The sequence below is a fragment of the Chlorocebus sabaeus genome, chromosome 11 (assembly GCF_047675955.1).
Source record: "Chlorocebus sabaeus isolate Y175 chromosome 11, mChlSab1.0.hap1, whole genome shotgun sequence".
Taxonomy (NCBI): domain Eukaryota; kingdom Metazoa; phylum Chordata; class Mammalia; order Primates; family Cercopithecidae; genus Chlorocebus; species Chlorocebus sabaeus.
In genome coordinates, this window is record NC_132914.1 from 31482516 (window position 1) to 31508425 (window position 25910).

Below are 25910 nucleotides of genomic sequence, written 5' to 3' on the forward strand. Positions count from 1 at the left end.
AACTCACAGTAAGGTAAGAAAGGACATTCACCAGTGAGCACGCTTGATGGTAGCAAGAACACTTTATATTGCCCACAAACAAAAGAGAAAAAGTATTTTGCAGATGTATTTCCACTTAACATTAGCATAATTTTTTTTTACAGCTTTATACAGGCTTTCTTTTAAAGCAAAAATCACAACATTCTTTTTTAAGTGTCATGCTACAGATGATAAATTATCTGTCTGGGTGTCTTGAAGCATCCTTATATTTTAATAATAGATTAAACAGAGCAGAAAATTTATAAATACCACTTAAATTTAGGTTATAATGTAGAATTTTTAAATGTATTTCAGATTCTATGACAAAAATGGCTGCCCTAAGAAGGTTGTCCTAATAAGTTAGGAAATAATCACCAAGATAAACTTTATAAGGTAGTTAACAGATTTGAAATCTAAATTACGAAAAAAACAAATTATGAAGAAAAAAATGCCTTTCAATGCTGTTTACATTTTACATCAAAACTTCATTAAGTTGTACAGAGTTGGTAAGGATTTGGGGAACCTAGCATTCTAATGCACTGCTGGTAGAAAATGTAAGCAAAAGCAACTAGGTGAGAAGATTCTAAATTCTAAATGTCATAAACATCCATTAGCCTAGCATTTCCCCCTTTTTATAATTTATTCTATAAAAATACTCCCACAAGTACCTAGATACACATCCAATGATACTCATTTAGCACTGCTTCTATCAACGATGAAAAAAAAAACGACAATAATGGAAATGTCCATCAATATCAAATTTTTTAAGTAAACCATGGTAATTCTTATATAAAGAAATACTGCACAGCTGTTATAAAGAATGAAGTATGTATATGCACTGACTTGGAGCAATCTTCAAGGGTACTTGGTTAAATGAAAAAAAGGAAACTGTAAAATAGCATGTGTAATATAAACAAAAGAATTGGAGAACCATGCATCAAAGCTGATGGCAGTCATCTTTGGGTGTGTGAAGAACAATGTAAGATATAAACTATGTTTCTCTAATGTTTCCATGTCATTAAAGGAAGGCATTAATGTAATAACTTGTTTTAAGATCTTTTAAAATGTTATTTCTTAAATGCTTCATAGGAACTTTACAATGGCCCTATAAACACTTAGGTTTTTAAAATAGGTTCCATTCAACAAAATGTTGTTTCAGAACAGCCCTATTTTATAAAACAAAGATGAAACAAGTGCAAATTATGGTTTCAAAAATTTACACAGAAGTCTTGTAAACCTTATAAAAGCAAAAAATAATTCCAACATCAGTGTTTTTCCATAGGATTTTCTTTTTTATCTTAACCACAAACGGATCTTTTAGGAAATCATATATAGTGTTACAAATCTTCCCAAAGTTTAATATTTATCTTTTTATTCTATGGTCAAATAAAATTAAATACTTTCATCAGCATGTAGATTATGACCCCATTTCTATAGAACTGTTCATTGATCCTTCTACCTGAACACATGGAAAGGCTAATGTTCACCTAACATTAATGATGGTCATTTCTGAGTAGTGATGGTCATTTTTGAGTAGTGATGGCCATTTCTGAGTGATGAATGTTGGGTAATTTTACTTCCTTCTTTGTATTTTTCTAAATTGTCCAAATTACTTATGCATATATATCACTTACATAACAAGTCTTTTTAAATATTTTTAATTAGCTATTGTCATTTACCTCCTTTAGCTTTTGATTATTATCTTCTGAAAATTCATGGCACTCTAAGGCTCTAATTTTTAACCTTCTGGGCTCTAATGACCAGTCCATAAAAAAACAAGACAAAAGAACAATATATAACATCATGAAACAACATAAGATCCCACAGACTTAAAAGTAAGTTTCATATTTAAAACAGTCCTGCTCCGCAGTCACCTGGGTTAGGAACATCTGGGCAACACATTACCTCCACGATTTGCCACGTAACAGAGCTTGAATTCACATATATAAATTCATGGTCTTAATCTATGGGCCCAGAGGCTAGGCTACCAGAAATCATAAAACATTAGGAAGATTAGCTATTAAAATTGAGAAAGCTAACAAAAATAAGGGCAAAGTTACAGAGGCAAGGAATTGGTGGGTGGAAGGGAGAGGAGGGGAAAAAAAAGAGCTAGAGGATATTTGAGAGCTCAGTATCTACCTCTAAATTTCTGAGGGAAAAGAAAGTAAATTTTTAAGTCACTAGAAATACTTCACGAGTGCTTCCAAATATTTCAATAAATTACAGATATTTAAAATTAAAATAAAACTCTCATTCTACTGTCACCTACAAATAAATTTATAAAGGATAAAAAACCAACTCACCTGCCTGTCGTACTGGGAATTCCACATGGTCAGAGACTATAATCCGAAGTAAACTGGGGGCAAAATTGATAATCTTGTAGGACTGAAATTACAAAGAAATGTTTTATAAAATAGGGTAATATAAGTGAGTAGCTTATAAGTTAGCACCGGTTACTGAATACATTACTGTCCAAATAGAAGAAAAACTTTTAAACTGAGACAAACCCTTCAAGGCAAAATGAAGATTACTAAAATACTTCAAGTCAAAAAATTTTCCTGAGCAGAAACTGAGGAATAAAAGAATATGAACACTTTTATGATTTTTTTTTAACATATTGTCAGAATGGTCTCCAGAAGGAGTATACCAATTTACACTGCCAACAGCAGCATATGATAATGTCCATCTATCTAACACAGGTATCATCATTCCTTTGAAACTTTAATGTTTTATTAATATTCTCAATTGCATTTTCTCTATTACTAAGGAAGTTAGATGTTTCCCTCTTTGTTGGCTGTTTTTTCTACAAATTCCTTACTCCCTTTATCCTTTTGTAAATGGAGTATTTGCTTTATTCTTGAGAAATGCTAAGAGCTATTTATGAATTTAAAATCTCAATCTTTTATTTGACCTATACACGGCAAGTATTTCTTCCTAGATCATTTGTGCTTCAATTTTGTTTATGGTATTTTTGACAAACAGAAAACAAAAAAACAAAGGCTACAGGAAATAGGAGACCTAATAGAGCAAAACAGAGTAGATAATGTTACATAGTTGAGCATGAGCAATGGAGAGAAGCCAATCCAGATTGGAACAGTGTGACTCAAGAGACGGTGTTGAGCGCTCTGTCATCACCAGCTGCCCTCTACTGCTGTACTATCTTTTAAACTTAATGCCTAAGTCAGTCTGTGGGGATGAAGTTCCTGCTCTGCCCTGTGACCTGAGTCACTTCACCCCACAGGTGTGCTCTACTTTGATCTGCTCCTGAGTTTGGGACCTTCAAAGCAAAAAAAAAATGCAGAGCATCCACTCCTTCTGATCACATTATATCCAGATGTACAGTACCTGGACTATATTACAGTCCTGTCACATTCCAGAGTCCACATATGCCTTTGTCCACTGACATTCATTTGAAAAGACTCAAATTCCACTGAGGCCAAACCAGACAATGACCCAGAGAGTCTGTTTAGCCCACCCCACTCCTCAGAGCCTGGATCTGCGGGGGCATCCCTTTCAATACACAGCTAGGTTTGGGCGTACTACTCATTTTTTAAATTAGGATAGCATCTGTGAAGGTAAATGTTTGATTACAAAATTAATTTGGAGACAACTGGCATTTTAAAAGTATTAATCCTTTTCATCCAAGAACATTGTGCTTTTCAAATCTTTCTATATCCTTCAAAAACATGTGAATGATAATTGTTCTTCCTTTCATCCTGTGTAGTCTTCAGATCTCAAATCTGTGGCATGCAAATTCTTTTTTATCCATAATTCAAACCATCAGAATTTTAAAGCAGTTTTTAAGAAAACAGATTTGTTCCAACAACAGTTGATAGGAGGCAAAATTAATACAGATTCACCCAGCCTTCACCTTCTACATATGCATTATAACTCATGTTTACAACTTTCTAAATACTGAAAGATCTTGTCATGAATCGAAGATTAAAACATCTATATAGTTTATTCTAATCATAAAAAAACTGACTTCCATTATTTGTTTAAAAATCTTATTCCACACATACAAAATAACCTTTACACCTAAATAAATGCTACTTATTTGAAAGTAATATACCTATTGCAGAGACTACTTTTATTTCAACACTGTTACCATTGTACATATTTTGAAACTCCCCTTTTTGCAACTGTCTGCCATTTTTTAAAATGTCAGAAACCTTGTCTTCTTTCAGCATTGATTCATTCTATGTTAGCTTGGCCAGCTAAAACATTCAGAGATAAAATCAGATATATTTTCATACTACTTTACTCAGAAATAGTTACCCAATTTCTTTGTGCCTCTTCAGGCTTCGAGTTTCTAAAAAATAAATAAGACTAATTTCTCAATGATTTCCTGAGGATATTTGGTATCTGTGAAGTTTTCTGCAAAGAAGCAGTTTGCTTAACTAAATGCTGCATTTATGAGAACTCAAAGCAAAAAAACTGATGTCTCCTCCCATCCTCTGACTCACTGCTCTGCTGCATTAACCTTTCTAGTCCTCCAGCACGCCCAGTTGAGGGCCTTTTCTGAACCATTATTCCCTCTCAGTCCTCCAGCACATCAAGTTGAGGGCCTTTTCTGAACCGTTGTTCCTTTTAGTTCTTTGCCTGCCCCATTCCTTCACAACATCCAACTCTCTACTCAATGCCATTCTTCAGAGAATGGCTATACATCCCAACACTCCTGCTTGGGCTTTACAGCACTTACGACCTGAAATTATATAAGTTACTTGTCTATATCCCCAGCTCCATGGGAACAAACTCTTATACCAATATCTGCAATATATTAACTCAATAAATATATCCGTGCTATTATATAAACAAATTATCTTAATAAAGAGTAATGCGAATGCCATGTACACATGCATGGAAAGCAGATATTCCAAAGCTTGGCGATGAAAGTAAAAACTCATTTCCCTACCGAGGCCATGTGAAGGATAATTTATTAAAAGACAACACCTTTCTGGATGAATTACTTCAGCAAAGTACCTACCCATTCCTATTCCTCTATGCTGCCACTAGTGGGACTTCTGGTCTATAGAAAATGAGAAAGACGTATAGGGTTCACTCTTAATATCCTGAGATAAAACTAAAACTACATTTTCCCATAGAAACAATATCACAAATAGCAGTCGGAAAACTAGTCACTAATAACAGAAAAATGCTGGCCTGAAAAAAATATATAGCTCCAAATGAGAATTTATCCATTGGAACACAGGCTATTGTGCAGAAGCTGCTTACTTTTCTAAACGGCAATTGACAGATCCATCAGTATACCGCAGAAGCTGCTCCCATTCCCTATGCAGAGCATACTGCTAAGGGGAGATCTAGACTAAAGTCAAAGAGGTGGACCGTAACCACTTATGGTGATTTACCCACCCATTTATCCAACAAAGTCGGATGTTACAGTGGTGGCAAAGGACAAGCATGCAAAACCCATCATTATAAGCATGTTTTACTACATGGTTAGGTGACATTATATTTTGTTCTACTTACAGCCAATTCAAAAAACCTTAAAGCATTTCACTATGCTTTATGTAAAATATAAATGCTGAAAGAGTGTTATAGCAATAAGCTACCTTTAGAAATTGCTGGGGAAATCACGGTCTGTGATGAGGTGGGACACTATGGGGCAGGGCAGAGTGATGATGGAATGGATTTGGACAGAACTACCATCAAGAGTCTATGGCCATACCACCCTGAATGTGCCTGCTTTTGTCTGAAATACCATGGAAAAAAAATAGGACTGGGTCTTAAATGTTTCCTAGTTCTGCCGGCTTTCTAATGTACTTTTTCCACTTCTATAACATCAACTGTACTTATATACTGATGAATCAGAAAGAAATGAAGGTTAGGTGAAGGACAGGGAAGTGTAACCTGATATCAAAGGAACACCTGGCCTCATTGTGAGAAGGGGGTCATAAACAGGCCAACTCCCCTGTTCATACTAGTAGACTGCAGATTCAGCTCGTTTTGTTCTTCCTAACTAACCCCTGGATTACTATTCTTCCAGCCAGCCAACATACAGTACTTTTACTCTGCAAAGTCTGGGACAGATACTGACTTTAACTTCCCGCTATTCTAAGTGACAGTCCATTTCTTTTAGAGGCACCAATACATCATCTTAGGGCATTAGTTCAACCCAACCTCCTCTCCATTGGCAGTGTTTTCACTCTCCTTTTTATCTCTGGGGAATCCTGCATTCACACCTACTCCAAACTCCACCTAGATTACCTATTAAAATAATCCCTTTCAAAGATTCCCAACACGCAGCTGCCTTTTAAAGTCAATTCCAACAGAAACATTTACTTAGGACAATCACACTTTAGTCACACTTCCGGAGGCACAGAATCACCTGGGGGAGCTAGTTAAAATACAACTGGCCCCACCCCCACAGTTTCTGATTCTTTAAGTCTGGACTGAAGCCCCATAATTTGCATAATTTGTAAGTTCTCAGGTGATGCTGAAGCCCCAGGTCCTGGGCAACTCTTTGAGAACGCTGATTTTGGAATATTTACATTTTACAGGTTATCACAACCTAAAACAGCTATTGCTCCATCCCAGGGGTAGCTCTTAATTCCTACTTTTTAGTAAGGGGTCTATGATTCTCAAGTACCGGTAGGGAAGAAGAGATAAGCTAGAGTTTGGGGTCATTAAAATTTTGAAGTGTGGGGGTAACGCTGGAAAAACGTCAAGGCTAATCAGGAAGAACAGGAGACGGAGGAAAAAAGAAAAGTCTTACACATTTTAGCATTTATAAGAAATTTCTCCAAACACATCTTGGTTTAATGTGTCTTAGATAAAGCAGTACCACCATGAAAACTGCCTATTCTCCCCAGAGCACTCTCCCAACAGCACTGCCCAGCGCTCCGCAAAACTCGGCCAATCAGTGTCAAAACAGTCCTGCCAACCCGACAGGAGGAGGCGGTGGGCAGAGTGCTCCACAGCAACACCTAAAAAGGGCTGGGTTTGGAGAAAAGATGAACTCAGATTTGAATTGTAAGTAAAATTCCCACCTGCTCCCCAAGTCAGCGCACTTAAGGAAAAGATATCACATCCTGAAAACACTAACACAGGTTGCAAAAACTGCTTCTTGCGGACCAAGTGGGCTGAACAAACTGCACTGGAGAAGGAAGACGACACGAAAAGGTGCAAAGGTGGCCAACAGGTGCGCGAGCTGCTCGGCAAAGATCCTGGGAGCCCTGCTCCACTGGACCGGGGGGGTCAGTGGGGGCGGAGGGCGGGACCCGCCGTGAGGCGTCAGCCCCAGCCTGGTGGGGGTGAGGACGAGGGACGCCGGGGAAAGGGAGCCCGGCCAGCCGGCAGGGGCGCCGCTCAGGCGGAAGAGGGGCGCCGAAGGCCCTCTCCTCACCTGGTTGAGTTCGTTCTCGGCTGCAATCCGCAACTTCGGGTCGATGGTGCCCTTCAGCGCCTGGATGATCCGATTGAGGTCCATCTCCCCGGGTGGGGGCTCCGCGGCCCCCGGACCAGTAGGCCGGACTGCAGCTTTAGTTTTCTTTTGACCCTCTCAGCCTCCTCTTCCGCGACCCCTGGATTACCTCACACCCCAATCCCCGCCACCGTCGCCACCTGCGGCCACTTGCTGCGCCACTCTGACTCCGCGCCCCCTGTCCTCCCTTTTTCCCCCCCACAACTCGCTCTCCATTCACCCTTTTACGACAGCCGGTGGGAGGCGGGAGAAGGAAGAAGAGGAAGCAGAGCTTCCTTTACGGCGGCCTCTTCCCCCTGGCGTGATGCTATGACCGCCTCCCGTTGGCGGCCGCCATGCTGCTGTACGGAAAGCGGCCTCGGCTTCTTTCCCTAGGAGGAACCTGCGCTCCCGAACTCAGGCAGGCGGCCGCCATGCTTCCGTACGATTAACAGCCTCCCTCCTCTTCCCAGATGAGGAAACTTGAGCTGGCCGGGAGTCTCCTTACAGCTGCTTCCAAATTAAGCATATCTGGATGGTGTGACACTTTTTGTTAGTCCGAGAACTGTATGGGCATCGCAACTGGGCCTGTTTCAAGACAGACTTGTTGGAACCTTCAAATCATGTACCTTACAGGTGAGCAGGGTTCCTCCGTGTGTGGGAGTCATCATTCATTCATTCGCTTTCACTGAACATTTGTTAAACATTTATTTTTGAACCAGAGTACTAGAATTTTTAGGTACCACATTATAACAAGATGAATTCCATGCAAGTTAATGTGAAGGAACTCACAACCTGATAGATGAGACAAATATAAACAAAAAAAATTTACAGTGTAGAAATAATAGGGGAGTGCTGGGAATAGAAGAGCGTGGTCCCTTTAAATAATAGGGATGGGGGAAGTGAAGTGCTGGGTAGAGGAGAGTGTGGTCCCTGGCTAGGTTTCCACCCCCACCGACCTAGGTGAGGACTGGCACTCCAGCCTTCGGGCCCAAATGTTGCATTTCCCAAGACCACCCTGGCCTGCCACTCCCCCATCCTGTGCCTATGAAAACCCCAGACCCTAGCAGGCAGGCATACAGGCAGCCAGACGTCCAGAGGAGCATAAGGGTGGAAGAAGAGGAGCTCGCTGGCACATCCGCAGACCATCCATGGGCAGAAGGATGCGGAGTTTGGCCCGGGCAGTCGGAAAAGAGCCCGAGGAAAACCATTTCCTTTCTAGGCCCCTCATCTGCTGAGAGCTACTTCCACTCAATAAAACTTTGCACTCATTCTCCAAGCCCACGTGCGATCCAATTCATCTGGTATACCAAGGCAAGAACCCAGGATACGTAAAGCTTGCTGTCCTTGCGACAAGGTAGAAGGTCTAATAGAGCTGGTTAACACAAGCTCCCTCTAGACAAACTAAAAGAGCAGCCTGTAACACACACCCACTGGGGCTTCAGGAGCTGTAAACATTCACCCGTAGACACTGCCAGGGGGTCGGAGCTCCACAGCCTTCCCGTCGTGCCTCTAGAGGTCTGAACAGCGGGGCACTGAAGAAGCAAGCCACACCCCCCATGCACGCCCTGTGAGGGGGACAAGGGAACCTCTCCCATTTCAGAAAGATAAAGGTCACAGAAACTGAAAATTACATGCCTGAGAGTTTTATGAAAAATTTTCAGACCTTCTCAAAAATGTAGTGAAAGGTAAGGAGAAAAGTTATACTATTTCTATCCACTGTGGCCATATCTGGCGCCACAATTTCAATGGCATGAAAATATTAAGGAGCTAGTTTTTCCTGAGGTTAAGCCAGAAGCGAGGGTTCTAATTATATTTAGTAAAGATGATGATGTGGGCAAAACACAGCTGAGGGGACATGATCTTTTCTGGAGCAGGTAATTAAGATAGATTGGGTCAATTAACTGAGTTCAATCGACAGAGTAGAAAACATGTGGCTGAAAACTTGGTGGCTTGAAAGCTTCCCCCTCAGTTGGATGCAAAAGTGCTTCGCAGTGAATTTAACATGTCTAATTGCTTCCAGTATTGCCCCTCTTTAATCCATTATTCACACTGTCATCAAAAGAAAGTTTCTGAAAGGTTAATATTGCTATGTCTCTTCCTTGATTTCTCATCAATTTCAAGATAAAATAGAAACTCCTTAGCACTACAGAGTCTTACGAACAAACACTGTTTCACTAAACCACTCTCTTAGACATCATGATTGTCTAAAATTTTTTTTTTACCTCTGAAAATCTTAACTCCAATATCCTCTTTTATAATTAGAACCAATTCTTCCATTTCTCTCTTCCTCAAAAATTCTAAGCTTATTTTCTAACTCAATCACTATTTCAGTTCTTAGTCTATCCATTACTCACTACACATCATTTTCTGCTATTAAGCCCCCAATTCAGCTTCTTAACTCTAGCCTTCACCCACTGTGCAAACTGACATCACTACAAATGTGTGTTCTTTAATCAGACACAACCATCCTATTCCTTGCCTTTAATCAGCACCATTTTCCATTCCCTCAGTGGCGTTTCAACTCTCAGAACTCTTCTCAAGCTCCCCACACCTTCTCACCGAACCCTGCAAAGATGAGCAAAGCCCTCAGGCTCAACTCAACAACAAATTCATCTCTGCTTACCCCTCTCATCTCCTTTCCAGTCTGAACCCAATTCTCTCCCATCTCCTCCAGGACCCTGTTACATAAATCTCTCCTCCCTTAAATACATTTTTTCACTAAAATAAATTTTAGTCATTATAATGTGCTCATTGTTGACAATGTGTAAGTTTTTTTCCTACCTTTTCAGTCTCTTTCCCTCCACTGATTCAACCTTGGCCTAAAAACATTTCCCCTAGCAAAAAAATAATCTTCAGTAATGCTAATTATTGCTCATTCTTTTCCTCTTCATTCCAAAGAATGGTCTTCATTCATTGTGTCAGCTTACTTCCTATTTATGCGTCAACCACCTATCCCCAGGTTTCTCCCCATCATTTCCCACTGAAACTGCCAAGCAAAGATGAACGCCGACCCCTTTAGGGGCATACCAAATGCAAGAGACATTTTTAGTTCTCATCTTAAATTCTCTCTCTCTCTCTCTCTCTCTCTCTCTCGTGTGTGTGTGTGTGTGTGTGTGTGTATAGAGAGAGAGAGACAGAGAGAGACCGAGAGAGACTGAGAGATTGGGGGAGGGTGTCTCACTTCCATTGCCTAGGCTGTAGTGCAGAGGCATGATTACTGCTCACTGCAACCTCAACCTCCTGGGATCAGGTAATTCTCCCACTTCAGCCTCCCGAATAGTTGGGACTACAGGCGCATGCCACCACACCTGGCTTTATTTTTAGTAGAGACAGGGTTTTACCACATTGCTCAGACTGGTCTTGAACTGCTAGGCGCAAGCAATCTGGCAGCCTTAGCCTCCCAAAGTGTTGGGATTACAGGTGTGAGCCACCACACCCAGCCTCTAATATCTGGTATCATATTTCGTAATATTTTTAAATTACCTCTTTTCTTGTTTTCTCTTACAGAATACATTCCTAATCCTTTGTTTACTCAATCGCCCAACTCTTTGACGCTTCTCAGGACTCTGTCCTCAGCCGTCTTCTCTTTCTCATCTACCCATTCTTCAGTCATTTCATCCACTTATATAACTTTAACCATCAACTAAACAAAGACAGCTTACAAAACTGGTTATCAGATCTATCTCTTCCCTTAAACTAAATATATCCAAATGCCTATTACATTTCTACCAATATCTATCCCCCAAATCACTTAAGGCACATGTCTAAAACTGAACTCAGATAGCACTAAAGATGATAGTTTGGAGAAGGGAGAGACTTAAATCAGTTATTCCAATAACATAAAAGGAGAGATCAAAAACAGTGACACCAGCAAATGCTGGTGAGGATGTACAGAAACTGGATCACTTACATGTTGGTGGTAACATGTACAGTGGTACAGCCATTCTGAAAACAATTGGGCCGTTTCTTTAAAAAACTGAATATGCAACTACCATATGACCCAGCAATTGCACTCCAGAGCACTCGTCCTAGACAAATGAAGACTTGTGCTCATAAAAAAAAAAAACTTTGTGAGTGTATATGCAGCTTTATTCATCATAACCCAAATCTGGAAACAATCCAGATATCCTTCAGTGGGTGAATGGTTAAATAAACATGGTACATCTATACCATGGGATACTACTGAGCAACAAAAAGGAATGATGCATGCAACAACCTTGATGAATCTTCTGAGAATTATGCTGAGGGAAAGAAGCCAATCCCAAAGGTTGCATCTTGTCGAACACCATTTATATAACTTTCTTAAAACTAAAAAAATATAGAACGATCTATGGTTGCTAAGGGTTAAAGTGGAGGTGGTGGCAAGGGGGAAGTGGGTGTGACTATAAAAGGGCAATATGAGGAATTCTGATGATGGAAATGTTCTGTAGCTTGACTGTATCAATGTCCATATCCCAGTTGTGATGTTGTACTATAGTTTTACAAGATGTTACTGTTGAAGGAAACTGGAAAAATGGTACATAGGATCTATCTGTATCATTTCTTACAACTTCATGTGAATATACAATTATATCAAAATAAAAATTTTACTCAAAGTACGTAATTAAAAAGAGCTGATGTTCCCATGAAAACTTTGAATGTTTTCGACAGACTCACTGAAGACAAGTTATTCAAATACAATGCCATCAAATTAGGGGTGGCCAAGAAAATAGGAAAGATCAGAAAAAGCCATGAGCTCTCAGATTTTGATCTCAGATTTCTTGGCAATTGTCTTAAAATGGCTTTCCCTAAACTATAATTTATGTTCACCTTACATATGACTCATTGTTTGAATCATTTTTTTCACTTTGCATAATGAGAGGATTTCTATACTTATTGATGCCCTCAGCTCATTTCAGGTATAATTTGAACCAATGATATTGTCTTGTATTATCATGGTTTGAAATATGCCTCCCCTCTCTGTGCCTGTTTCTTCATCTGCTTCCAAGAACTGTTGTGGGGACTAGATGAGATAAACCCATGGGACATGTGCAATAAATACATCGTTATAGTCTATTTAAGAGAAGAGAGGCCCTATCGAAAATTGCCGAATCAGACATCATCTCACACATAATAAACAATCCATCAGTACTGGCTGAATGAGTACGTGAATACATGTGAGAGAGAAGGGGTCCAAAACAGGATATCCACAGTAGGCATGAAGGTCAACAGATATAAGCCATTTCACAGGAAGAATCAACAGTAATTTGTGATGGGTTAGGTATACAAAGTAACTAAGGTAAGTCAAGAACAATTTTAAAGTTTCAAGCTTTTATGACTTATGGAAGTCATTAACGAGGGAAAACATAACTAGATTTTGGAGGAAAGATGAGTTAGCCTTTGGATGTGTTGAACTAGAAGTGCTTATAGTTTACATGGCTAGAGATTTCCAGTGAACAACTCATCAATGAGCTGAGTGAGGAGGCAGGAAGCTGTGGCCAGTGGAAGAGGAATAAATAAAGGGATGGAGTTAAGAGAGCTGTAAGTCTTATGTGCACACAGGGCAGTTGACATCATAGAAGTGGATGGCATTACTCTAGAAATAAAGCATACAGAATAACTGGCATGATTACAGCTTAAATTACAGCAAGTAAATTTTACTCCAAGCGCTGATACTGTGGACTTTTTTGAGATTTAACATTTTAGTCATCTAAATGGAATATCACACAGCTGTCCTCCCCATCTGTTGGCAGCCGTTTATCTGTTGGTGTGTGTTAACAAGCTTGAATCTAATCCATAAAGAGAAAATGAGAGTTAAAAACCAACACTTAAAAATCCTATCTGTAAGTTTAATAATGCATCTCTTAAATACTATAAAGTTTATCATTAAAAACCTCTGCTCCAAGTGTCTATACTGAGCAGCCAGGTGAGTGGCTTACACCCAGAATTCTAGCACTTTGGGACACCAAGGCAGGTGGATCACTTGAGGTCATGGGTTCAAGACCAGCCTAGTCAACATGGTGAAACCCCGTCTCTACTAAAAATTCGAAAACTTAGCCAGGTGTGGGGACACATGCCTATAATCCCAACTACTTGGGAGGCTGAGGCAGGAGAACCACTTGAACCCAGAAGGCAGAGATTGCGGTTAGCTGAGATCATGCCACTGCGCTCCAGCCTGAGTGACAGAGATGCTGTCTCAAAAAAAAAAAAAAAAAAAAAAGAAGTCTATACTGGCAGAGGTCTATATCATAAGCACGTGAAATACAGCTGCTCGTATGCCCAAGGGATTGGTTCCAAGACATCCATGTATACCCAAATCCGTGTATACTCAAGTCCTCTAGTCAGCCCTGCAGAACCCCAGGATACAAAAAGTCAGGCCTCCTTTATATTTGGATTCCATATCCTGCGAAAATTGTATTTTCTATTGGCATTTGGTTGAAATTACATGTAAGTGGACCTGCGCAGTTCAAATCCATGTTGTTCAAGAGTCAACTGTAAATGTGAGAGTATACATACACACATATATATATGAATTTATAGAGAGGAATTTATATATATAATATAGAGAGAATATAAAATACATAGAAATTGTTAAGAGGAATTTTTAAAAAACAAAAAATCAGTGATACATAAGCTAAAGTAATAGGAGTTACAGCAATGTTACAAAGTTTCTAAACAGAAGCTAGCAACTTTCTTCTCCAGAGGCTACAATGATAGCAGTGTTGGGAAAGGATGCAAGGTACAAATAGTAGTATTAACTAGGACAGAAGAAAAAATATTTACTTTCAAGTAAATTTGTCTTCAACATGTTTCTTCATCTCCTCGGGCTTTCCACTTTTCATATTGAAAAAGAGGCCATCCTCTTCCTCAGCTTCAGGACCTCTTGAGAAACTATGACTTAAGAAACCTCAACTGAATGGTTCGTATAGTTCACAAAGTGTCTACTTTGCCATAGTGCACCAAAAGCATATGAGTGAAACAGCAGTGGAAAATATGTTAACAGCTGCAGCACTAGAGAGCTAAAGGAGATACTGCAGAGAATGTTGCACTGTATTTGGACTTGAGAGAGCTAACTCTAACTCAGCACTTCTGATAATGGCCTTAGAAAGTCAATCTCCAAGAGTTTCCATTTTCTTATCCCCTAAAACAATATCCACCTCACCAGGGCCACTGTCAGGAAAAAGTAAGTTTACACATATGGGCCAGGCCTGGTGGCTCATGCTTATAATCCCAGCAATTTGGAAGGCTGAAGCTGGTGGATCGCTTGAGCCCAGGAATTCAAGACCCGCCTGGGCAACATAGTGAAACCTCATCTCTAAAAAACCCCCCAAACAGCTGGGCGTGGTAGCTCATGTCTGTAACCCTAGCTCTTTGGGAGGCTGAGGTAGATGGATCAGTTGAGGTCAGGAGTTCAAGACCAGCCTGGCCAACATGGCAAAACCCCGTCGCTACTAAAAATACAAAAACTTAGCCAAGCATGGTGGTGCATGCCTGTAATCCCAGCTACTTGAAAGGCTGTGAGAGAATTGCACAAACCCAGGAGGCAGAGGTTGCAGTGAGCCAAGATCACACCACTGCACTCCAGCCTGGGTGACAGAGCAAGACTCTGTCTCAAAAAAAATGAAAACAAAAACAATTTCCCAAAAATTAACTGGGTGTGGTTGTGTGCACCTGTAATCCTAGCTACACAGGAGGCTGGGTCAGGAGGATCACTTGAGCCCAGGAGGTCGAGGCTGCAGTGAGCCATGATCACACTACTGCACTCCAGCCTGGGGGGACAGAGTGAGACCCTATCTCAAAAAACAACAAAAAAGTTACATATATGGCAGTACTTTGTAAAGTATTAAGTGAAATGCAAAAATTAGTGTAATGTGGATAATACTTAGGCTTTTAAATACTTAGGCTTTTTTTTTTTTAAAGTATTATCTCAGACTTGATAATTTAAAAAACCCTTAAACTCTATCCAAAGAAAGACAGGAAGAGTAGGTATCATAGCAATCTACCATTTTATCTCTTAGTTTAAAATTTTTAACAAAAAAGTGATATATACCTTTTAAGTTCTACAGTAAAGTTCAGAATGAAAAGCAAGTCTTCCTCCCGCAACAAGTCCCAAACCCTTTCCTTAAAGCCATCACCTTCAAATTTCTTGTACCTCCTACCAGAAAAGAAAAAAGTTCAAGCAATCAGATACATGCTTTTAAGATTTTTCAGACAAATGAGATGTTATCAATTCTGTTCTACTATTTTGTAGCGCAAATTCCTAGCAGTGGAATTTCTAGGTCAAGTGTGTGTGTGTGTGTTTTCTGGCTCAAAAGTGTGTGTGTGTGTTTTACCTTCACAGTCATCACCAATTTACTCTCTAAAAATATACTTATTCCAAACTAAAGCATGAATGCCCATTTCCCCACATCCTTGCCAAAGTGTGTGCCTTAAAACCTTACATATGCTTACTGAAAATGTTTTCATGTATTAACTGCCTCTTCACATCCATTGCCCTTTTTTATTTATTGATTTCCTCCCACTGCAGGTGGCCATTTTGTCTTTTGACGTTGATATTTTCCTCCAATCAAAAGTCTTGTGGGAATAAATTCTGTGTTTAATTTATCCTTATGGCCTCTGCGTTTTGTGTCCCACTTATAATGCTCTTCCATACCCCTACATTGGTGTTCCCTACCCTGGCAAAAAATAATGCTATCATGAAGCCCCAAATGAGTAAGCCTTACCTTTTACATTCAAGCTTCCAGTCATCTTTTTAGTGACCCATTCTTTTTTTTTTTTTTTCCCCCTGTTTTTTCCCCTTCATTTTAATAAACACTTTACAAAGTACAAAATATACTATCTTTTGGGGAAAACATTAGGTACTTTTTTCTCTCCATCATACAGTTACATGAATCTCGAGGGCTTTGTGTTTCTTCAACAAGAACATAAGCATGAAGGCCCCAGGAGGTTAGGATAGGATGGTCAATTCTCCCCTTCACCTAGACCTTGGGACCAATGAAGCATCACTGCTATGGACGGTGACCTGTGCATGCCAAGTGAGGGCCAGAGGGGGCCATGGGCAGGCAGGAAGTCCTCCTATTTAGCTTTAATGATCAGTGTTCCATTGTGAGCCTTATGATAACTATGTTATTTTATGTATTTTAAAGGTGAAACAATTGTTAGCTAAGATGGGGTTCTGGACAGGGCCCCTCAGAGCTCCACCACGCACCCACGGTCCACTCGTCCCCATCTCTCAAGATACATATAAATGATTTTGGCATACAGCAAGATGAAGGCTTGGAACTGTTTCGCTCTTAGCACCCTAATGTTGTGGAGCCAACTCTGCTCAACTCTTCCTGGACCATCTTCTGAATGTAGGTAAACTGAGGCAGTGGACAGGAAAATGTACTGAGCTTGGGCTGTCTTGAAACCTGAATTTAACCTGCTTTTCACCCCACACCAGAGTTGGGGTCTCCAACTTTCTTGGACACCCTTCCAGGATGACCCCCAATAGGTGTGGGGTTGGTACTCCATTCTTAAACAGTCAGCCAATTATCAGAAGATTCTGAGCAAATAGAACAATGCAGATAAGTGAATGGAATAGAAAAAGTGTAGTAAATGGACTACTTAGGGCAAAAAATCTTTTAAAAACCTATCCTTAGAGTAATGAGAAAATAACACAATCATGAAACAAGAACAGAATACATACACAGTTGGCCCTCCATAGCCACAGGTTGCCCACATCCACAGACAGAAAATACTTGGAGAAACAGGATGCTTGCTTCTATACAGAACATGTACAAACCATTTTTTCTTGTCATGATTCCCTAAACAATCCAGTATAACAACTATTTACATAGCATTTACACAGCATTAGATATTATAAATAATCTAGAAATGATCTAAAGTATACAGGAGGATGTGTGGAGGTTTTTGGCAAACACTACTCCCTTTTGTATCAGGGACTTAAGCATTTGCAGATTTTAGTATCTGTAGGGGTCCTGGAAACAATCCCCCATAGATGCTGAGGGACAACTGTATGTAATGAACATTCGGGTAACAGGTCTACTTAGAGATTTTGAATGTTAATGAAAATTTAAAACTTCATAAAAAGGTAGGATGATAAAGTCAAGGAAATCTCCCAATAAAAATCAGAAACAAGAGAAAAGATAAGAAAGTTAAAGAAGTGATCCAAAAATCTAGTTTTTGAATAGTAACATTTTCAGACAGACAGCAGGAAAAGTGTGATAAAAATTAAATGAATAATTAAAGAGACTTGCTCTCGGTGAAATGGACATACCTGAGGTGTCTGAATATTTGAATGTCATTCATCTTTGTAGTCCCAGAGTCAGATACAAATCAGATAACCCAAATATTTGAAAGACTAATCATTACCAAAGTTTGGGGTCTTTGAAATAAAATGAATAAAGGAATAATGCTTGAGAAACAGAATTAGTAAGGCTAAGTCCTCTTAGTATTAATATTGAATACAAATATTTTATAATCTAGCATTCAGTATCTTGCACTGGTAGCAAGTGAGCTGTACCTGGAAGCTGTCACCACTTGCCCAAAAGCTGAAAAATGAGAACCAAGCTACTGTGTGGCCTAATCAAAAAGTTGTCAGTAAGAACACCCCTGATATAGAGTAGCAAATAGAGCAACTAGAGAGCTAAATTTTTCATCAAAATTATTTGTAAGTATTTGGCAGAGAAGTGATACAGACAAACGTTAGACAGGGTCTCACTCTGCCGCCCAGGCTGGCGTGCAACGGCACAATTACAACTCACTGCAGCCTCAATGCCCAGGCTCAGGTGATTCTCCCACTTCAGCCTCCTGAGTAGCTGGGACTACAGGGGCACGACACCACACCCAGCTTATTTCTTGTATCTTTTTGTAGAGACCAGGCTTCACCATGTTGCCCAGGTTGGTCTAACTCCTGCGCTCAAGTGATCCACCCACCTCGGATTCCCAAAGTGCTGTGATTACAGGGATAAGTCACCATACCTGTGTATATGCTAACAATTGTTTCACCTTTAAAATACATAAAATAACATCATAGTTATCATAAGGCTCACAATGGAACACTGATCATTAAAGCTAAAGAATTTAACTGTGCAAACAGGAAAGATTAAGAGTATAAAAACACAGTATGTGATGTCATAGGATTGTAAAAATAAAGCTATTATGGAATTGAGAAAGGTAAACAAAAATGGGATGGTTGACAGATAACTAGTACAGGAAACAAGCAAACCTCTCAAAAAACATCCTGCTTTAAATGCCTGCATTTACTCAAATCATTTTAGAGGAAGTAAGAGTCAGCGGCTTACAACTTTGGATGTAGGGAGGAGACATCACTTAATAAAGGACTAAAAAACTTAAAGAAAAAACTCTGAGGAGAATCGAGTAAACAGGAAACTTATTTTACCTCCCTCATCTCTGCTTTTAGTAAAACAACTAAGTATTTGTATATTCAGATAATTATATGGAATAATTATATGGAATGTCTCTCCATGTCAGCCATATCTACAATAAGATCTTCCCAGCAAAATAGAAGTTCTTTCCACCAGGTCCATAAATGGACTTTAGATATCTCTGGATTCCTACTCTCTTACAAATGTATGTAAATTCTGTGTATGTGCACATCTTTCTGTAAAGACGTCTTTTAGTTATAGCTTCCAGAACTAGCTTCAAAAAGTTACACTGCTTCAGAATGAAATATCTTGTCCATTCATTAAGTCAAAATATGTCTACTTCATTATCTTTATACCTAGCCAAGTAACATTTCAAATACTCTCCTATGACTCTTATCATAGGGGGATACCCTAAGTGATGAATCTCTTGATGTTGGACACTTACCTTAAAAAAAATACAAAGAGTTGCCCAAAATATTTTAAATAAACATTGTGTGTATAAGAAAAAGACTACGCTGAAGGCCTTAATGCAGTAGGAAAATCATCGCTACAGAAAGGCCCTACTGAACTTGATCACCTGCTGTTCTTAAACATCACATTTCCCCCTCCATCATTCAATCATATTACCACTTTTCTACATGCTTTTTAGTTGTGTTGTGGACATAAAAGCCATGAGCTAATTTTTTTTTAACTGGAATACTATTATCCCTACCCTACAAAGTTCCTACCATAAGCTGAAAAAGTTCTGTGAAGTACTGAATCAAATCACATCTTGTATCTTGAGAACACTATACTAGCATTTAACACCATGGAGAGAGAAACATGGCTTCAGGGTGTAACTGCTGAACCCAAACCCAGCTCAAAAATATTAACCGTAATAAACGTAATGCTCTTATACCATTTTCCTGAGATTACTCAATACCTCAAAGAGGAGGATCAAAACAATTATTGTAGGAGTTCAGACAGGGTGGTGGAAGAAATTATAAGAGGAAATTATAGAAAGCAGCAAACCTTGTTGGAAGGCCAGGTTTTGCAAAAGCTTCAAAAGAAAATTTGGCTGAAGACAGCTGAATTCTCTTTAAAAATTAGGTTAGATAACAAGGGGATGTAAAGGAATTGGTCTAGATTAGTTTACTTAGGCCTTGGAACCTGGCCTTTAATCATTTACGCACAGGACTGCTCTCTTGGTGGGCAGGGGAGTGGAGCGGGCATGCTAATTACCCAAAAGTGTGTTGACTCAAAGACTTTGTCATTAAATCTGTACTAAATAAATACAAGCAATGCCAGCTTATCGGGGCTTCACTCTCGCTGGACTCTCTTGTCAGTGGTGCCAAGCAGTGAAGTCCTCTATTCGTGCTGTCAGGCAAAATACCTGTGTCAGCATACATTTTTTCATCCGTTGTTCAGCCAGGGTCTGTGGGTCAGACCAAGCAAATTATTTTCTGCCTCAGCAGATTACTTGCTTTAGTTAATGTGTAATAACGCCCTTCTCCAACCCTTAATATAGTCCTGAAAATGCAACCAAAATGCTCACTTTAAAAAAATAGATAGATATATTTTTTTGAGACAGAGTCTTGCTCAGTCACCCAGGCTGGAGTGCAGTGGCATAATCTCGGCTCACTGCAACCTCCCTCTCCCAGGTTCAAGACATTCTCCTGCCTCAACCTCCCGAGTAGCTGGGATTACAGGAGCCCGCCATCACACCTGGCTAATTTTTGTATTTTTAGTAGAGACAGGGTTTCACCATGTTGGCCAGGCTGGTCTTGAACTCCTGACCTCAGGTGATCTGCCCACCTCAGCCTCCCAAAGTGCTGGGATTACAGGTGTGAGCCACCGCGCCCAGCCACAAATTATTTAAACTGAGAAATAAAAAACTTATTACTGAAGAGGACATACAAGCTTTAAGTGTGAGAAAGTATTATATGGCTAGAATGAACACTAAACTTTACTGCATTTCTTAAATGTGTATGTGCCAGGCATTATGTTAAGTCTTTTAGATATATTCTTAAACTTCACAGCTGTCCTGATGGTAATCTACCATTCACATTTTACATCTGAGAAACAGTATTTAAGAGAGAGAGAGATATCGATTGATCTTAGAGGTAACATAACTTCTCTAAGATTAGCTACTAAGTGGCAAAATCAGGACTCTGAAACACAGCATTGCCTGACCACAGAGCCTCTGCTTTTTAATGTCTTAGCATTTTGCCTGCTCAAATTAAATTGAGAATCCACTAGAAACTGTAAGTCTTATTGATGGTGGGCCAGTAGTATTTCCTGTGTATCTCCTACTGTATATTACTACACATGTAGTAGCTACCAAAAGATAGCTAACTAAAGGAAACCCACGCCCTACTGCAAAATAGAATAGCTTCAAGAAGAATGCATGATTTGGCCCATGGAAAACAGATCAAATGTTTTGATGAATGGCATGTATAATATCAGAGAAAAGTAACCCTGGAAGGAACTGTTATGTATGTCTTATTTTAAAATAATAGGAGCCCATGAAGAAATAACCATTCAAGAGTTATCAGTGATGAATATTAAAAAGCAGATATTTTACGTCTCAACTAAATGTTTAATCAAACAGGAACACTGAAGGTGCATGTAACTTTTTTATTGAGGCACAACAAGGCATTGTAACTTGCCTGGACTTGAGGCAGTCAGTTTAGTAAGCTGAACGTTAATACAGTTAAGGATTAAGTGCAAACAATATACATTCACAGCTTGACTAGCGAGGCTACATCACAATTTATAAAGTGCCAGATTAGTGCTAATTGTCATTCAGCTTGATTTTTCACCTTAGGAAGGAAAACAAAAAAGTAAGGACCTCCTCCTTCCTCTAGGAACAAAAACATTTTCCTAAACCAACCAGTCATGAAGGCAAGGACTACTTTTCCTTCAATCCCACTAATTAGAACACCATCTTTTTACTGTCAATACTGTACTGACTTTCAATCTTGATAAAGAAGATAGCCTGAAAACGTAGAATATTTCCAGCTACTTCCATAAATTGCTCCCCTGTGCAGACGTAACCATATCTGGTCTCCCTGGAACAGCTGAAGAATTGCATGATTGCTAGCAGTTTCATGGTCTGGAGCACCATCATTGGCATAGGCTGATACCAAGACCTCTTCATTCTTCATGAGGTTGACATACAGTGGCACATTCACTGCCAGCTTTAGCATGTGAAAAATGAAAACATAAGTGCCATTCACTGGGCAATTAAATCTACCAAGCTGAAGATCAAAAGTTTCTCCTAAGTTGTTCAGAAGAAGATCAAACACGATAGGTTGGTCTAAAGTTCCAGGGGCCAGATTAGAGGTTCTGGCTGCTGAGAAGGCAACTCGCATCTGCTGAGGCAGGGGGTAGACGTGTACTGGCAGTATGGTGGCTGCTGGATTTGTCACTGGCACATCCACAGGGGTCATGCTACGGGAGTCGCCTTGTCCAGAGTCACCACTGTTAAAGGTTTCGTTGTCTCTTTCTGGGCTGCTCACCTGAGAAGAATCACTCCACCCTGCTGTTTTATTAGCAACAGTGAGTTTCTCATAATGAAGCAGTTAGCTTTGAACACAATATTTAACATTAGTCGGCTACTGAAACAGACAAAGATACATTTTACAGTAAATTCCAAAACAAAAGCAATATATAGCTAGATTATACCTTTCTAGATTTTTCTGGCAATAGGTTTTTACAATACTCTTCTAAAGCCAGAAAGGTCCAAGATAATCTTGTCTAATTGATCCTTTTTAAAGATTAAGAAAATGTAGCCCCCAAAAGGCTAGATAACTTAGCAAAGTCTAAAACTCAGGTCTGAACACTTTTTACTTCATCTTCCTCCCATAATTCTTAATTTCTCAGAGATCATTCTACAAAGCAGCTAATGTAGAAGGTCTCAAGAAAATGGAGACTACATAAAAGAACCAATTTTTAGAACTACTAGCTACTAGCCATTCAGAGATAGACTGATATGAAACTAAGTCCCATGATGAACGCTTGGGTTTTTTTTGTTTCCAAGTCATACACTTTTAATGTTTTAAGTGCCATACAAAAACACTGCTCAGACTAAGGCAAAGGCAAACTGAATACTCGCTATTTTTTCAGAAGGAAAACATTGCTTTCCTGTGGCAAAGTTACTCTTCGATGATTTTTTTTCTCCCTTATACAAACTTTCAATAGTTCCTTCACATTTTAAAAAGTGTTATAAGTATGCTGCTTTTGTTTCAAGTCACGGTGTCTTAATTGTTGCTTATTTGAATCTATTAATGCAGTGACATTAAAGTAGAAGTACCCATTATTACAAAAACCACCATCCTGAATCATATGAAAAATATTTGAAATCAGCATAGTGAATATATAAGATTAAATATGCTCTAGTGTCAAGTAGATTTTTAAAAAACACTCACCCTTTTAATTCAATTTGCAATTGGTTTCCATAGCCTATCTAGTAGTCTAATATCTCCCTTAGTACTTTAGTACTACATTCAAGCAATTGAAAACCTCAACAAGACAAATGCTAAAAAGCAATGCGCTTTGGGAAGAACTTGGTAGAGGATGCAGAAAGAACTAGAGACATGTTTTGGGTAAAAAAAAACTATTCAAGTAATTACTCTTACCTCTCGAATTTGCTCGTGGACCACCAGATGTCCCTCCTCGCTTATAACACTGCTGGAAATTATCCTAAAGTGAACATATAATATTTATCTTGGCATTAAAAATGCAGGACTACAATTGGTTATTACACAGGACTACTGGCTGGCAAATCTGTAATATTGTCCCTTTAGTTCTTTACCTGGCCTTCCCCAGCAACCAAAGAGGCTCAGATGTTTCCAAACACTAAGAAAAACAAAGCAAGGGCAACAGTGGCATTACTTGCTTCATCTGTTAATTAATCTGACCAATTAGATCTGTTAATACACGAAAAACAATAAAGCACTTGGAGAATACTATGTAAAAGATACAATGCTGAGTAATGAGATAAATTTTTACATGTGGCATGGTCCTCTGTCCCTCATCTCAGTATAAAAGGACATCATAAAGCAAGAACACAGATTTTTCTCAACCTTGCTCTATTTATACACCAAACTGGGAAGACTAATACCAACTATGTTGGGATTTGGGAATTTTTTTTAAAGAAATTGATAAAAAAGTATATTGTATAAATAGATTTAGTGCCTAGAAATATAATCCAATATATTAAGAAAAAATGTTCCAGGGGCAGTACTTCAAACAAACTCAAGTATGAAAGAAGCCAAACTTCATACAACTCATGAAAAGAATAATTAGTGGTGTAATTATTATAGGCAATAAAAAATTGAAACAGGACAAGAAGGTATACAATAAAAATAATAAAGCCTCTTACTCCATACTCCCAGTCCCCCCTCTGCAATAGCAACTAGCATTATCAATTTCTTGTTCCTCAGGAAGAAATGTAAAAGAGCACACAAAATACTGTAATAGTGGTATTAAGAAGAGACCATTCTTTTACTTAAGTCTATATTAATCAACATCCTCACCTCACATACATTCCATGAGGATCACGTAATAACATCTAGTATTTGTATGACTGATATACACACCTGGCTCTGTAGTGCTAAGCACTTAGGTGCTTTAGTTCATTTAATTCTCAGAATATCTCATGGAGAAAACCTCACTACCCCTCAGTGTTAGATGAAAAACTAACAGATGAGGAACTAGAGCTCAAAAAGTTTCACTAACATATCTAAGGTCACGTGGCAAGAGAAGTGATAAATGAGGGGTCAGACCCAAGGCATTTAGAGTCCAAGGTGTTTTTCACTCTTTTTTTTTTGAGATGGAGTCTCGCTCTTCTTGCCCAGGGTGGAGTGCAATGGCGCTATCTCTGCTCACTACAACCTCTACCTCCCAGGTTCAAGCAATTCTCCTGCCTCAGCCTCTCAAGTAGCTGGGATTACAGGTGTGCGCCACCACGTCCAGCTAATTTTGTATTTTTAGTAGAGAGGGGGTTTCACCATTGGTCAGGCTGGTCTCAAACTCCTGACCTCAAGTGATCCACCCACCTCGGCTTCCCAAAGTGCTGGGATTACAGGCGTGAGTCACCACACCCGGCCTTCACCCTTTTCAATACTGCCTCTGTGTGGACATCCATCCTACCCCATGTAACTGTAAACTCCAATGATAGGTATTTTATATATTACCAACAGAACTCAGTATGATACCATACACATACTCAAAGGCTTGTAAAACTTCAAAACTGAATATGCTGATGTATTATAGATTCACATCTATAAGTTCCCAAGGTTTGTTAAAGTGGAATTTCTAACATACTCTTATGAGTCTTTTATCATATGTAGTAAAGAAAATATGCTGGGTTCTTCAAATAAGAATAAACAACAACAAAAATCTTACGAAAAAGGGCTTTGCTACATTTGCTATTTAGGCAAGTTAAGTCAAAGGCAATGCAGTAAAGTTAAAATCATGGGCTCTGGAGTAAGAAAGTCATGTTCCAATCTTAGTTTACCATTTCCTTGATGAGTGACCTTAGATAAGTTATTTAACCTCTGAACCAGTTTCTCCTGTAAGGTGGAAGAGCAAATGAGTTAATGCAAACAACATGATTAATAATGTCCTTAACACCTTCTAAGTTCCACATAACAAGCAGTTATCATTTATCTTTCTTGAGTAATTGGAAAAAGCTTCCAACTCAACTCTTCTCCATAGGACTTACAAGTAGTTTTAAAACTAAGAGTGCACTTTTAGAAAACAAATTATGACTCTGCTATATACTTCAATCACCAGCTTAACATCAACAATTGTACCATTATTCAACTATAACAACTATTCTTACTTACCCTTTGGGAATAAGGTGATCCAGAATACTCTCTAGCTTGGAACTGCAGCTGGCTATAATTTCCATTGGAAATTGAAGGAAGTCCTCTATAAGTATCAAAACCTAATAAATAAACACACTTACATAAGATTATGTACAAAATCATATTAAACTTTTAAACAGTCTAATTCTATATTGTTTTAAAAGTTAAATTGATTGTATAACGCCACCATTAGAATTATGCCCTCTTTAAGCAAACTCTACTAATATTGCTTCCACAGTAAAA

At 39.0% G+C, this 25910-nt stretch overlaps 2 protein-coding genes and 1 long non-coding RNA gene across 54 annotated transcripts in view; 1 reads left to right on the forward strand and 2 right to left on the reverse strand.

Moving 5' to 3' along the window:
• The window catches only part of IPO8 (importin 8), a 67173-nt gene extending 59463 nt beyond the window's left edge, over positions 1 to 7710 (reverse strand). The window contains exons 1-2 of the mRNA XM_007968089.3: positions 7385 to 7710; positions 2322 to 2403 (exon numbers count right to left, since the gene is read on the reverse strand). Coding sequence (XP_007966280.3) covers positions 2322 to 2403; positions 7385 to 7468 — 166 coding nt within the window. The 5' untranslated portion in view covers positions 7469 to 7710. The remainder of the gene's footprint in view (positions 1 to 2321; positions 2404 to 7384) is intronic.
• Positions 7073 to 25910, forward strand: part of LOC119621290 (uncharacterized) — a 42441-nt gene continuing 23603 nt past the window's right edge. The window contains exons 1-3 of one of the 3 annotated variants that reach the window (XR_005237833.2): positions 7073 to 7180; positions 7915 to 8077; positions 15951 to 16088. This is a non-coding gene — a long non-coding RNA (uncharacterized lncRNA). Of the gene's footprint in view, positions 7181 to 7914; positions 13647 to 15950; positions 16089 to 25910 lie in introns of those variants that run through there. The other 2 variants (XR_012094478.1, XR_012094477.1) reach the window with 2 other exon arrangements.
• CAPRIN2 (caprin family member 2) overlaps positions 21416 to 25910 on the reverse strand; it is a 45700-nt gene continuing 41205 nt past the window's right edge. For 29 of the 50 annotated variants that reach the window (XM_037990214.2, XM_037990211.2, XM_037990209.2 and 26 more), the window contains 3 exons: positions 25647 to 25747; positions 23433 to 23496; positions 21416 to 22336 (listed from right to left, as the gene is read on the reverse strand). In XM_037990214.2, the coding sequence (XP_037846142.1) occupies positions 21768 to 22336; positions 23433 to 23496; positions 25647 to 25747 (734 nt within the window). In that variant the 3' untranslated portion in view covers positions 21416 to 21767. Of the gene's footprint in view, positions 22381 to 23432; positions 23497 to 23608; positions 23653 to 25646; positions 25748 to 25910 lie in introns of all 50 variants that reach the window. The other 21 variants (XM_037990219.2, XM_037990218.2, XM_037990217.2 and 18 more) reach the window with 4 other exon arrangements.